Source organism: Mya arenaria, chromosome 8 (assembly GCF_026914265.1).
Source record: "Mya arenaria isolate MELC-2E11 chromosome 8, ASM2691426v1".
Classification (NCBI taxonomy): Eukaryota; Metazoa; Mollusca; class Bivalvia; order Myida; family Myidae; genus Mya; species Mya arenaria.
In genome coordinates this window covers 20,398,017-20,412,842 of record NC_069129.1, presented here as the reverse complement: position 1 = coordinate 20,412,842, position 14,826 = coordinate 20,398,017, and the positions used below count along the sequence as shown (strand labels likewise).

Sequence of the window (14,826 nt, the reverse complement as noted above, 5' to 3'; positions counted from 1 at the left end):
CTTTGTCAATCACATAATTCAGTGACCTATAGAGATTGATAATATCACAGACCTACATGTATAGCTCTGTGATAATATGACTGATTTGTACATAAAAACAGGACAATTAACTTAAATGTTTAAATTCAGATTTAAATGAAAAATTAATGTTAGGTTTAGTTGTTCTATGCTTGAAACAGGCCAATATATCAATATGTGTATACAATGCACATGTATGCAATGAAAACATTTCTCCGATTGTTTTTATCAATGAATTATGCATGCAATATAAAGGTATGAATTTAAAATTTAAAGCAATATTCTTTTTGAAATAAAACAGAATTTATTTTAATCCTGAAGCAGAAATATTAACACTCATTCCATTATACATATATGCATATTGACTTGCAATAATTATTCTTCCAAAAAAATCCATGTCAAGGTCACTATTGCTATGATAAACTCAAATTTATCTCTGATCTTGATCTAACTTGGTATAATGATTTACATATTTCTGTTAATAGCAAACCTGCTGAATTAAGATTTAATTGAGTGATTGGCCATTCAACTTTTCTTTTATTTACTAAAACAAAATAAACATGCTTGTTTTAATACTATTTAATAGCAAATGAACACATTTTTAACCATCATAAGTATTATGTTGTAAATTTAAGTATTACATTTACAATAATTGTACAATGTATAAAAATAATATATACAGAAACAAAACCCTGATCCAGCTCAAGCTTAAGCAAGTAAACACAAGTATACAAGTTTTATGGACATTACAGTCATTATAAACTCATAAACACATACCGGTAGTAGAAATTATGAATTACATATGTACATGTACTATAATGTGAAAGTGTACACAAAGCCTGTATTTTTGTTCCATGATATACAGCAATTGAATGCACTTTTAATCATGCTTGTTTTTTTTTTCATCTTCAAAATGAATACTTACTATCCTCAGACTTGTTTAAAAACTATAAAGCATATGCATGTATAAACAGACACATACGAGTATGATTACTATTTCAGGCAGTAAGAAATACTTGAACATTCATCAATCTGAATATCTTATTATTTACAAGAGTTGACAATACACACACACATATATATATATATATATATATATATATATATATATATATATATATATATATATATATATATATATATATATATTCATGGTATAAACATAATACAGTGTGTGTATGCCATGTGATAAATTACGTCATATATGCTACGTCGGAAGGCAATTTAACTTTTCTTTTACGAAACCATTTAAAATGAAACAAAGGGCAGTCTTTGCTACTTGGAGAGTCCTGCCTTTGTTTAATTACCGGAGTTTGATAAGGTGATTAGTTTCATCAAGCACTTCAACAAACCTGTTACAAAATAGTGGTTTGACTGCTCTGTCAGACGGCTGTTTTGTGAAAAGGTTTGCCGAAGTGTTTTTAGAAACTAAACTCTCAATCAAGTTCTGGTAAAGACCAAAGGCGGGTCTCCGTTAGCGGCATAGACTGCACTATGTTTCATTTAAAATGGTGCAGAAATAGTGAAGTTATCTTTGTTTATAGTCTTCATTCGAAGCAAAAAGTTGCCCGATACAGAACCAAATTAAAATTGAATCAGCCACCCAGGGTTCTGTACCAGTTGCAATTTACAACCACAATATACACACAATGTATTAAAAATAGGATATCACATAAATGGACATTCTATACAGAATTTAATAAAATTGCTAAAAGAGAATATCAATTGTAATAAACAAGTTTAATAAATTAAGTAATGAATGACCATGAATGGGATATTCTATTTATATCATAAATACTAATTTGATGCTTTGCAGTGCTGAATACATAAAACGTCGCTATAAAAGCTTGAACAACTTCAATGCTTTTCATTAATGAGTTCACATCAACAGTTATTACACTAGTTATATATTAAAAATATATAGTGTCAATATAAATTTCATGATGGTGACGCCAGTTATCATATAATATACATCTTTCAAAGAGGATTCAGGCTATTTTCAACTGGTCCAGTGCAAGGTCTGTAAGATGTCGCAGAACTTTCAACACATTCTCTGAAGATTTTGTGAACAGCTGAAAGTATAACAACACGTCAATTACACTATTTCAAATACCTTGTTCGTACATGAATGTACAAGTTGTATTCATGACATTAATGAATAATGCTACATGTTTTATTTTAAAAATTGCTTAACCGAGACGGAGCCAATTCCTACACTTGTTTCTTCTTTGTTTTTTTCTCAGTCAAATGAAGGGCATTACTAGATTTATAAAGCCAGAGTAATACGCCTTGCTATATAAAAGCATTGCCTACGGCAATATGTATACCAAGTTTCATTTTAATATCTTGCAATATTTTTTTTGAGTATGGCAAAGGTGAAAGTTTTTACAGGACACCATTGAAAATGACAATGCCGCCATTGCCTCCAACACTACCGTTATCAGAACTCCCAGAAGAACTCAAAGTTAAATTAATTGATCCCTTTTTTCTTTGCGTTTATGCTGTATGAACGCAGTAGGGCATGTGAGCAAATTCCATGAAGCATTCATACAGCAAAAACGTCATAACTCCCTGCCTGTTATACAATATGAAAGTCATGTTTAATCTATACAAAAGACTAGGCAAATGTAAATATAACCAAGTAAATCTCACTTTAAGTTTCCCCTCGGTGTTGACTGATACAACTGATGATGTCATGTGTTTTAACGGCAGACGCTGAAAAAAGCATGGAAATGGTCAGTATGTAACAAGGTTATGGAAGATGAACAATTGCGAATGAAATTGTGAAAATGAAGACTCAACTATTGCGAATGGCTGGCATTTCCATTTTTCTGTGACCGATTTTAAAAAGGGTACAGTAGTTGGGAAGTATTAAAATGATCCTATCTTTTATTGTGAAATAAAGTAATGTTACATTTTATTTGATAAGGGTGCAATCATTTAAGCACTTTTTAAAACATTTTTACTTCCTGTAAACTTTTGAAACAAATTTTACCTACCTCAAGTTTAATGTTGAAGATCTCGTAAAAGTGTGTCTCTAGTCCAGCAATAAACAAACTCGCTTCAAAATCAGTGAAGGCATCTTCCTGTTCACTTCTTATCCTGTAAAGACAGAAGACCACCATTATTCAAGTTTGATCAAACACAGTGTTTCCCCCAGGACTTATTTAAGGGATGTCGGACTGAGCTACGTGGGCCAGGGAAGGATGTCCCCTTTATTTTTCGTATTTAAACCATCGATGTAGCAATTTGATGTATATTTCATAATCGTTCAAGGTAAAAAAGTATCAGTAAATCAAACTCAAAATAATGGGAAAACACAATGAATGCAAAGTAAATAAGATTACAGCCTTCCTACAGAAAGATTAAAGATTTATTGCATACTTTTTATGACATGTCGCGTGTCATGATTAAGCATGTCGGACCAATTAAGGCATGTCGAGATTACCGCTTTGCCTGTGTAGGCGTGTTCAGTTCCAACAGCTGATAAGGCCCTGGGGGAAATATTGATTAAACATATCTTACACTAAGCAGTGAACTTACTTTTTTCAGTTCTTACTCAAGTATATCAGGGATCTGGTTGAACTGGCAGCTGAAGGGCTGAAACCATTTAGGCAAGGGGGCCACTCTAGCAAAACAGTATGACCTGTTTTGTCCACCCTTTCAAAATCATATGGGGTGATTTAGTTTTTGAGTAATTAAAGCTTCAAATTATCATCAGAATAAACCATGTATAATTTACATTGAAGATTTTGTTGTGATCTCGCCATTTCCTCAACAAGTCTTAAGGCTTAATAGTAACTCACTGTTTCCAGAGCCTAAGGCAGTCTTGTGCCTGGGTGGAATAGTCTATCTGGGAGATTCCCTTCACCTCTGCAGGAATACCATACACCAGGTCCAACGGCTTGTGGGCTGGAAGAAAGATTTGTTTTCCTCAAGTGTTGATATGAATACAAATTATATAGTATGTTCTAAATTACTTTCTGAGCATACTAGAACTCATTTCTGTATTTGGTGACATTCAAGTTCAAATACAAGGCAGTCTTTCTACAGTTATCTTAACCAGAATTCAGCTCAACTGTTAAACTCAAGAAGAGCTGTCGCAGCATGTGTTGAATGCTCCAGAAGTGTCATCCAGTTCAATGGTTTATGCAATAACAAATATGCCTACATTCAGGAAAGGCTAAAATAAACTATACACAAATACCAGACGCCCTGATGGTTGACCTCAAGTGTGGGGAGTAATGAAGCAAGAGGTAGGGACGTGGGTCTTGCACATGATATGTTTTCTTTATGTACCAAACACATGCCAAGTTATTTAAAAATCCTTCCCTGCATGTCAAAGTTACTGCCAAGATACGGAAAACCAGACAGACAGTGTGATTATAATATATGGACCATACCGGGCATAAAAAGTATAAATATTTACTCATTTTAATATCAAAATTCCTCTTCAGGCTGTCCTCTTAAGGACGAAAGAAACTGACTAAAATCAAACAAAAAATGGCCAAGGTAGAGGCATCTTTATTATGTATTCTGCTGTCAATTAAATGAAGTTGTATCTTTGTGATGCTCCATTATTTCGTATTAACATGACACAACAGTACATTTTTTCTTGATACTTTTTAATAATAAAACAAGTATTATAATTTATGTTTATTCAGAATTCTCTTGAGAATTTCTTGTTTAAGTTTGAAGTTTTGTCATTACTTAGAAAAATGTTAAAAAGAAATGCAATACAAGTATGTTTTACTTAATAAGAAAAATGGCTTGACGAGTAAATCATTGGACATCTCTTCATTGATCTAGGTAATAAATTAAGAAGTTCTGAATGTTACAAAATTTCAGCTAAATCTGATCTTGAATTTATAAAAAAATTGACAAACTTTCATACTTTCTTCGTAGCCTGTGAACATGGCAGCCATGAAAGCCAGCTCATGTGAAGAAAACTTCTGTTTCATCACTTTACAATCAAACTGCACCTGAAATATTTTGGAAAACATAACAGAGTGAGAGTGGTGTAGTGGTATGTGTCAGCCTCCCACCCAAGAATTTATGGGTTCAGTCACCCCCTGGGGGTTATATCACAAGGCTGCCCCAAAATGTACATTAGTACATTTATGTGTTTCTCCCCATGGAAATGACTTGAGGGTGACCCATATCAGTATTCTAAGCTGTCTTTACAATCAAGCTTAAATAACTTACTACCGTATTATAGTTTTTCAGAAAAGCACACAAACTTGTATGCGAATGTAACATGAATTCGGAAATGTGGTTAAATTTGTGTCCCAGCTCTGTGCACTCTGATGTTTAATTTGGAATTGAGAGTGGGCTAAAATTTCAAAACTGATAAATCTCAATAAACCACTGGAGAGCATTTGATAAATAACAATTATGTAATGCAAAAAAGAAGATACTGACATCTGACACTAGGCATTAAAGTGTTTAATAGATATATGCAATAGTAATGCTTTGAAATGTTCACTCAATTTATCATTAGCAGTAGATTATCCTGATGGCTCTTTTAACCAATCGACTTTAAACTTGATGTTTGGCCTTTATCAAGAGGAAAATAAGCTGAACGGCCAAACTTTTGTTTAACAGCAATTCAGGCTTTTTCTTTCAAAAAGTGTAATTTTGTTCAATAATTTAAGATGTCAGAAAGCCAAACAAACCTCTAGCCAGTTCTGCAAAGTTTCTGACAACACAACAGGCCCATGTATCAAGGCTGTAGAGAAGTATGTAAACTCTGACTGCTGCTCCTGCTTTAGTGGGTTATATTCCAGGTCCGTGCTGAACAAAACTGCTTCACACAGGACCTTCTCTTCAGTTTCTGAAGAGGATAAAGTCAAATAATTATACATCAGGTAGTGTTCAATAAATTTTCAATGCTTTAAGATCTTTTTTTAATGTAGCTTGAAGTTATTTTTCATGACACTTGTGAGAGCAAGATTTTTAATACAATTAACATATTTTGTTCTTTCTAGTACTACATGTAGATGCCAATTAACTACATGCCGAACCCACTCAATGAGCGTTTTACACAAAGATAATGCCCTTCCATGCAGTTGTTATACAGGATAGTGTAGAGTTGAGCAATACATGGAGCCTGTTATTCATAAGTAACTTTAATGTTTATTGCAAAATTTTGATACATTTAATAAAAAAACAACATATACCAGTAATATTAAACATGACTATTATTAACAAGTATGTACATGTAACATGTAGTCAGTCATCCAAATTAGAGTTTTGAAACAACACTGCCAAATTTTACATAAAAGATAATATGTCAACAAGCCCTTTTATATAAAATCCAGAAATTGAGCAAGCACGAAAAGCACTTTCATTAGGGCAGGGCTGGTGGTGTTAGTAGTTTATACTCCAGGTCCCGGCATGAGCACATTGAAGAGTCCCGGAGTGACAGTTCAACCACTGCACACCTATCCTGGGCAGACTATGTGGCGGTTAACCAGTACTAAGTGCCTTCACCTCTGCAAGGAACTGACAACTTCTGTACATGCCAGGGGCAGTGGTACAGTGTGAATGGTCATAGTTCTAAGGATTTCATAACCAATCACAACAGAAGTGACCTGGTCCGCCCGGGAATCGAACCCGGGTTGTCCGATTCAGAGTCCAATGCTCTACCGATTGAGCTAACCAGGGCAGGGCTGGTGGACTTGAGCTTATTTCAACCATAGACTTTAGTTTTACCTTTGAAGTTGTTATGGACAACTGTGTGTATTATTGAATATTTAACATACAAAATGTGAAGGTCACTTACTGTATCTTTTCTTCCCTTTAATTTGTATCAATAATGCTTTGGAGTCATCTGTAAATAAAATATTGAGATAAAATAAAGGCTTGATTCTAATTTGACAGGCTGTTATGTATAAATTCGCTCTTGGTTTTTTCAAACATTATTTTGAGATCCAATTTGTATGAATTTAAGGCAAAAACCATAATAATTTTAACCCAAGCAATTTAGAAACAGTCAGTCCCTAATTTAAAAAAAACACTTTTAAATTCAAAGTTTGAATTATACAAGGGAGTCACAGAGAGCTGCAGGCAGACACACACACTGGTATATTTATGAGTCTCATTCATACAAGGCTCATAACTTGACAATTATTGGAGCAAGAATTACATGGCTTGCTTTACATGTTGTAGGGATTTAGCTGAAGGGTTATAGAAGGGTGCTGCACCCTGTCCTTTTTCAGTAACATCCTTCTGTCCTTATAGAGACCAGCATGGGCACCCTTCTGTCCTTATATAGAGACCAGCATGGGCACCCTTCTGCCTTCATAGAATTAAATGCTCAAGACTGTCAAATATTTTGTATGGTTCAAAACTTATAAGATTATGAATACATACACACTTTACATATCTGGCTGTTGAAACCTATATTACTTCAATTAAACACATCTTTTAACATTTCTTGCCAAATTCAAAATGTTCAACTTCTTCATAGCCTGATTTAATGTGCCCTTTCTACCCTAAGCATCCTGTCCCTTTTCTGCAGCACCTGTCCTTTTTAAATCCTAGCTAAAACCCTATATTGTGTGTCTGGCAACAGGAGAGCCAAGTTTCAGCTGAATATCTTGAATGTGTTTTGAGTTATGTATAGCCAAATGTTTGCACAATGATGGTAACAAAAATGATAAAAACCTTGATTTTTTTCTAAAGTAACAGGCAAGCTAAAAATAAAACAAGGCAAGTTTATCCTTACCGATTCCTGTATCGAGTCCAGAAAACAGCCCTATTTTTGCATCTCCCGGCTCACTGACATCAATATACACACCTTTCTTTGTTTCCTGAAGAAAATAAGGGCATTGAGCACCAACCGACATTGAAAAGTCCAGGTGCAATATTCAATATCATTCTTATCCTTAGATATGCCTGAGTGATTCCATTCAGTCTATTGGCCATCTATTTATACAGTCCAATTAAACCGCTCAGACTCTACTCTCAAACCTAAGTTAGATCTGAGATGGTAATTGATTACAGCCCCAGGCCCTAATTCCTCGAACAATCTTTTTAGTCAATTACAACAGGAACAAGGTATAAAAAAGTTATTTTTGTTCCAGTATAATTAGTGTAGTATTACTCTATTGAGACTTTTAAAGGAAATTATCTAATCGAATGATAATCATGATTAACGTTTTTTTTTGTAAAATCTATGTGAAGTAAGTAATTTTCCAAAATGAAACTAGATATTTAAGCTCGTTAAGCTCAAGATTTTTCAAATAATTTGGGCCAGCATATAACTTTTTAGATAAAAATTAACTTACAATTATTGTAAGTTTATTTTTATACTACCGGTATTATTCCATTCGGAAATTGTACCGGTAATACACAGTGGCATAGTCTTTTTTTTGCACTTAAATAAAATTAAAGGAATTATTTAGTGAAGTATCTGTTTTATATTACCTCATCTGCACGCACATGTATAAGGGCTTTATTTCATTTTTCATAATGGAATTAAAGCTGCACTCTCACAGATTGACCATTTTAACAACTTCTTTATTTTTGGCTTGGAATGAGGCAATTGTTGTGCAAACATCTGGGACCCAGTTATATAAGACTGCTGATTAAAGATCAGATCACAGGTTTTCATAATAGTGTTAATTTTTTTAATTTTGATGGCAGTTTTACAAACAATTTAGATCTGTTCTACAGTGTGTGTATACCACGTGAAAAATTGCGTCATAAATGCTACGGCGGAAGGCAATATTTTGCTTCCAATAAGACTTTAAACAAAGATAACTTTAATAACTATTTCTTCACCATTTTAAATGAAACATAGCACAGTCTACGCCGCTTACGGAGCACTACCTCTGGTCTTTTACCAGAGTTTGATTGAGAGTTTAGTTTCTTAAAACACTTCGACAAACCTTTTCACAATACGGCCGTCTGACGGAGCACTGTCAAAACATTATTTTGGAAACAGGTTTGTCGGGGTGTTTGATGAAACTAATCACCTTATCAAACTTCGGTAATAAAACGAAGGCGGGGCTATTTAAGCGGCATAGACTGCCCTTTGTTTTATTTAAAATGGTGTAGTAAAAGAAAAGTTATCATGTCCAGTCTTTATTTTAAGCAAAATGTTGCCTTCTGACGTAATGTAGCATATATGACGTAATTTATCATGTGGTATACACACACTGTTCTATGACAAGCTAGCTTATATAACTGAATTGAAGGCATTGATGTTTAATTCAGTGGAATCAGACAAAAAATGTCAAAACTGTCCATTTGTGAGTGTGCAGCTTTATGGGGTATGGTAGTTAAAAAAACACATAAAAAACAACAACATACCTACATGACTGTATCCACCCTTCAAAATCTTAAGGTATTCAGTTTGCAATTTAAAGATTATAGTTCAAACAAGAGTTGCAAACTCACAGCAGATATGTGAGAAGAGAGTGTTCTTGAGAAGTGAGAGAGATCTGATGCTGCTGTCTTGAAATTGTACAGGGGTGTAAGTCGAAACACTTGCCACAGTTTGCCCATCAACTCTGTAAAAGAAAAACGATCAAAGTCAGTTGACACAATTAATATAAGGCCATAAGCCAATGAGCCTGTCACTGTTAATATATTTCCCCTAACAAAAGTTGACTTGTTATGATTGCAAAACCAGAAATGCCAAGAATTAATGTAAGAATTTGAGCTCATTGATTCAAGTCTGATTTTGATGACTGCAAAAATAATGACATCAATTTCTCTTTAATTTATGCTTAAGTATTCAAAAACAATTTTGTATTCCATTATTTACGGCAAGAACTTCTCATAATCATACTGAATTCTTCATTCTTTAAACAGCAGGATTTTACGTTTAATATTATTCTCCTCTATCTCTGTGCGTGATGTGATCTGCGAAAAGGTTTCATCTTCAGAACGCTTTGCTCTAGGATTTAAAGGTGTACTGGTTAAGGCTGAATCTCGCTGTCCCTTTGTTCTGGTATTCAGAGGCGTACTTGTTCGTCGAGCAGAGAGCTGAGTAGTTTTACTGTGTGCAGCTGAGGTCCTCCACGTGGCTCCTTACATGAAAATTTGAAATAAGTCGTGTTAAAAAAATAAATATAAAAAATGAAATGATTGAATAATGAAACAGGGTATTGAGCGATGAATTCCAACAATTTACCAACAATGATTTTTATACATCTATATTATATAACAAATATCAGACTGCAAAATTTAATGTTAACCTAAATGAATGTCTTTCATGTCAATTTTGTTTACCTTTAAAAAAACTCCCCAAAATCTTATATTGCTCCTGGAATGTATTTCCCCATAGTGAAAGTTTACATCAAATGGTCTGCTAAATCCTATCAATTTTCTCAAGTGTCAAAAAGACACTTGTCTTCCATTCATTTTTCAGAGTTAAAATTCCACAAAGCACTCCACTTTCAGTCTCTTTTATAACATAATGGTAATATTTACCTGTTGGTCCAAATCTCCTGACATTTGGGGTCCTGTATGGTGTTCCAAATCTTGAAGTGCGAAGAATGCTTTCTCGCCGAGTAGAAAGCACCAAATCAGGAGCCCCTCTGTTAATGGGTGTTTCAGTCATCGTTATGTTCTGGAGTCTCCATGTTCAAACCTGAATGATACAAGATAGCAGCAACTGACCAGCAGGTGAAAACATCTCAGTACTTTTTTAAGGAGTTTTTTGAGACGTTCACTTGAATTTAGAGGGTAAGTGAATAACTGTTCAAATAATGCGAAAGTTACTGGAGTTATATAACTTAATTTTTTATCTTTGGATCTAAATCATTTAAAGTAGAGGAAGATATTGGGTGATTTTGAGTTTATTTATATTCGCACTCCGGCATTTCTTGAGTGCTCCGATAAGACTGTAAGTCATACAAGTTTTTTTGGAGCATATACTGATAAAATTGTCTCAAGTATTTCAGTTTTCACAGCTTCATACTAGTCTAAAATAATAGACGTGTATTACAGGATTCTTCTTATCCCTAACGTCTAAACAGTTGTGCAAAAACAGTTTGTTTTTTAAAAAATACTGAAATTGTATTTAGAGAAGTATTTTATGTTTCTAATAGATAATTAAGGTTTATATAAATACATGGGTGAAAGTTGCAAATTTTCAAAATACTGAAAAATTAAGCGGGGGCCAGGACCCCTGGTGGGTCCAGGGCAAAGCCCTGGCCAGGGGTTCAGGGGGCCGGAGGCTCCAGGAAGCTCCAGGAATTAAGCATTTTAAAACACATTTCAAAGCCTTTCCTGTCTTTTAATCAATCAAATATATGTTGTATATTTATATTTCTGGCAGCTTTTGTCAAAATACATGTACATAAGGCCCCTGACAGAAACATCCCTCAATACTTGAATTCTTGCTCATTAATCAAGAATTCATTTAACTCTGTAACTCATTCAATAAAAGTTAAAAAATGAAAAACAGAATACAATTAAAGATTTATATTTAATAGTGTTTTGTATTTTTATCAAGTTACCAATCAGACCATTTCACACCCTTCGAATCGACTTTTGACAGCCTTTGCCACCTCCATTTGTTTTTCGCAGGCTGTTCAAGCTCTTTAGTATTATACCCTGGGGCTACAAACTTCATGTTCAATTTTGACAGCAGTATTTTGATTTATTTCATTGTTTATTTTTGCCTCTAATTTGCGGTAAGTCGTAAATGATACTGATCTTAAATATTCGGCAAAAAACGGCTTATTCCGCCATCGAAGTTTTTGTTGGCGCGGAAACTGCCGAGGTTATTCGGAGATCATTGGAATGACGGTGCTTTTTTAGGAAAAAAAACGACTATTTATGGAAACGTTCGGCTGATATCGCCGACAGAATTTACCGCTTATGGCAACGCTATTTATAGAACGAAATTGGGAAACCAGAAAATTTAACTTTGTTTTATCTACCTACGATTTTGAGTAGATCGCGATGTTGATGATGGGGTTTGGGGGTACCCTCCCCCCCGGATTTACACGATTTAAAAAAAAGGCATACATGTGATAACGTCCCGGACGTCCGGGATTGTCCCGGAAATCGTATCTCTGTCACGGAGTCACGGAGGGTGCATGTTTGTCCCGGAAAGTCATAAAAAAAAACGAAAAAAATAATAATCTCGGAATCGATTATCTTAATTTTACCAATGTAAGTCAGCTATTTTGCCTGTCCGGGACACTGGTCGTAAAACACAGGACATGTTGACACTAATCCGTTACGGTACGTGTGTCGTCGAGGTCATCGTCAATCACCCGATAATTGATCTATCGGCCTATTGTTGTGCTTAACGAGTGGGGGAGGGTTCTTGTATACAAATTCATTGTTTTCATATGGATTTGTTTGGTCTTATGAATGATAGCTTTTAATTGATGAATTGATATTTTTCACACATTTTACCAACAAACGAGCATGAAGGTAAGTTCAAAGAAAGTGACAAAATGAGTAAAAAAACAAAATTAAAACACGGAAAACATCCCATATTCCTTTCAAATTTCAAAGTCGATACGTCGTCATACTTTTAACAACTTATGCGTCCATAAGGAATTTTAGTGTTTTGACCTTTTTTCCGAACTATCGTGTGTATTTTTACGCCGAAATAAAACTGACGATATGGGGTTTACAGGTGGTTATATAGAGTGCTTTAATCACGTGACCATGGTAAGTCATGGATCGCTTTATACAGCCGATTGTTGACACGTCTCTATCAAAATTATATGCATCTCCAAACGGAAAAAAGCTCATCGACTGGAAAATCTTCTTTATCGTCTGAAAAATATTGTGTGTCATAAATTGCAAACGTTTTAAATGTGATGAAAAAATAAATATTTTGTAACGCATGTTCTCAAAAGCGCGGGAAAACAGGTGCCCGTATAGTTGTTTATTTCCTGTTTTGATGAAACCGAAAGTAGACTGCATATCCTCCTGGTTAGCACTTCATTTAAAGCCTGGGAAAATATCTGGTGGTTTTATTTTTTCAAGAAAATGCAGAAAAAAACAACCATGTCAAGTAAAAAATACGTCTTGGCAGTCAAAATAGGTACATTTTCCCGACGTTAAAAACGACTAAAATAGCCCCAGATATGCTATAGAATGCACCACAGACGTTCCCCATTTAAAAAAAAATCCGGGGGGGGCATGCCCCCCCCGGACCCCCCTAGTGTGCGTTGACATTACGATGGGTGTCCCGGAATCGACCCAAGAAATTATCACATGTATGCCCTGAGAAAACCGAAAATACGGAATTCCGTATTAATACGGAAAACTTTCACCCATGTAAATATGAATATAAACTTTATATTCATATTTAACCATGTAAGTGCAAATACATTTTGCACAAAACAAGCCTTAAATGCATTAAAACACAGGATTTACCTATCCACTAAAACGAAACTTGACTGACACGGACAACAAGTATACCAATCGCAACAACTCAGCCCTCGCCGGCAAGCTTCGAGATAGACCTCATAAAAACAATCATAACAACTCGGCCATCTCTGAGGTGTTCCGATTGTTGTAAAACTGTTAACACAGCCTTGCAGTTGCCCTTCATGTATATATATCAGAGACAGTATGAAGTGATAAAAACACATCATACTCATAATAATTTGTTAGATTTTTATTTGTTTGTGTCAGAACTAATATAAAATAAAATTATCTGGTTATATTTGTTGTTTTTATAGACGCAATATGCTTTAGCCTGGAATCCTGATCAGAATAACTACCCACTTTTGGTACAAAACATGTGAAGGATTTGCCATATCAAAAGTCGTAAAAAAATCAATGTCACGGTACATAAGCTTGCCATTCTCCACCCAGGACTTTCTGTTTGTGGTAGCCATGGTTGGAACAACCCCAGGGATCATCGGTAGTATACTTACATCTGAGACCCTAACATTAAAATTACTCGCCAACTTGTTTTAATGTCCAAATCAAGTTACTTTACACATCACAACCGATGGAACGAATGAAAAGGGTACGAATAAAACCTGTTAAAAGATCATTGTATACATGCGACCAATCTTATCTAAAACGAACGTTAAACTTATTAAATTATATTCAATTTTCTGGATTACAATTTTTCTTAGCAATGAATAACATGCTGATATACTTACGTTAGAAGTTCATTTTTAAGTTTATGTTTACATTTCGCGCAGTCGTGAAAATAGTCAAAACGGCCAATTTACTACGGTATGTGGCGACACAACTGCAGAAGTCCAGTGGATTTCGCCAGAAATCCAATTAAAAAGGGAAATCCACTCGCAACTCTTTTATTTTTAAAAATCTATTTTTCTTTACTATTGAACTATGCTTCATGAACGGTCTATATTTCAAATCTTAATGAATTTGATAAAAAAGTGAACAATTTATGGAAACTTTTTGAAAAAAGTACGGAAATCGTACTGTAGTGAAATCAAATTTAGGAGAAGTGAAATCCACTTAGAACTAATTTATTTTAAACATTTTTATTGAAATGTGCTTCATTATGCGTTTATATTTCAAATTTGAATGAATTTGATAAAAAAGTGACCGAATTTATGGAATCTTTGAATATATACGAACGTCGAAGTGAAATCCAACTTTGGAGAACAGGAACCAACTAATAACTCATTTTTGTATTGATTTTTCATTGTTTATATGTAAATACTGGTAATTACTTCACAAGGGGTATATATTTCAAATTTCAAATTGATAAAAAAAAATAAAGTTATAGAAAGTATAAAAATACTAATGAACGAATATAGAAGTGAAATCAAATTTCGGATGACATATTTCTACTATAATAGTTCCGTTATTTTTCTACTTTATAAATTGCAAATAACG

At 34.2% G+C, this 14,826-nt stretch overlaps 1 protein-coding gene across 3 annotated transcripts; it reads right to left on the bottom strand.

Moving 5' to 3' along the window:
• Positions 1-1,171: 1,171 nt before the first annotated feature.
• On the bottom strand, positions 1,172-14,171 carry LOC128243557 (centromere protein L-like). Of its 3 annotated transcripts, none has more exons than XM_052961402.1 (12): positions 13,884-13,963; positions 10,462-10,621; positions 9,852-10,058; positions 9,424-9,536; positions 7,748-7,832; positions 6,803-6,850; positions 5,694-5,851; positions 4,913-5,000; positions 3,825-3,930; positions 3,018-3,120; positions 2,671-2,733; positions 1,172-2,090 (listed from the first exon to the last, which is right to left on the bottom strand). In XM_052961402.1, exons 2-12 carry the CDS (start codon positions 10,589-10,591, stop codon positions 2,007-2,009), a joined length of 1,185 nt encoding a protein of 394 aa, XP_052817362.1. In that variant the 5' UTR covers positions 10,592-10,621; positions 13,884-13,963; the 3' UTR covers positions 1,172-2,006. The 3 variants fall into 3 exon arrangements, with proteins under 3 accessions (XP_052817362.1, XP_052817359.1, XP_052817360.1); XM_052961399.1 differs by lacking the exon at positions 13,884-13,963 and adding an exon at positions 11,493-11,650; XM_052961400.1 differs by lacking the exon at positions 13,884-13,963 and adding an exon at positions 14,118-14,171 and having other exon boundaries at positions 1,173-2,090.
• Between the last annotated feature and the right edge of the window lie 655 nt (positions 14,172-14,826).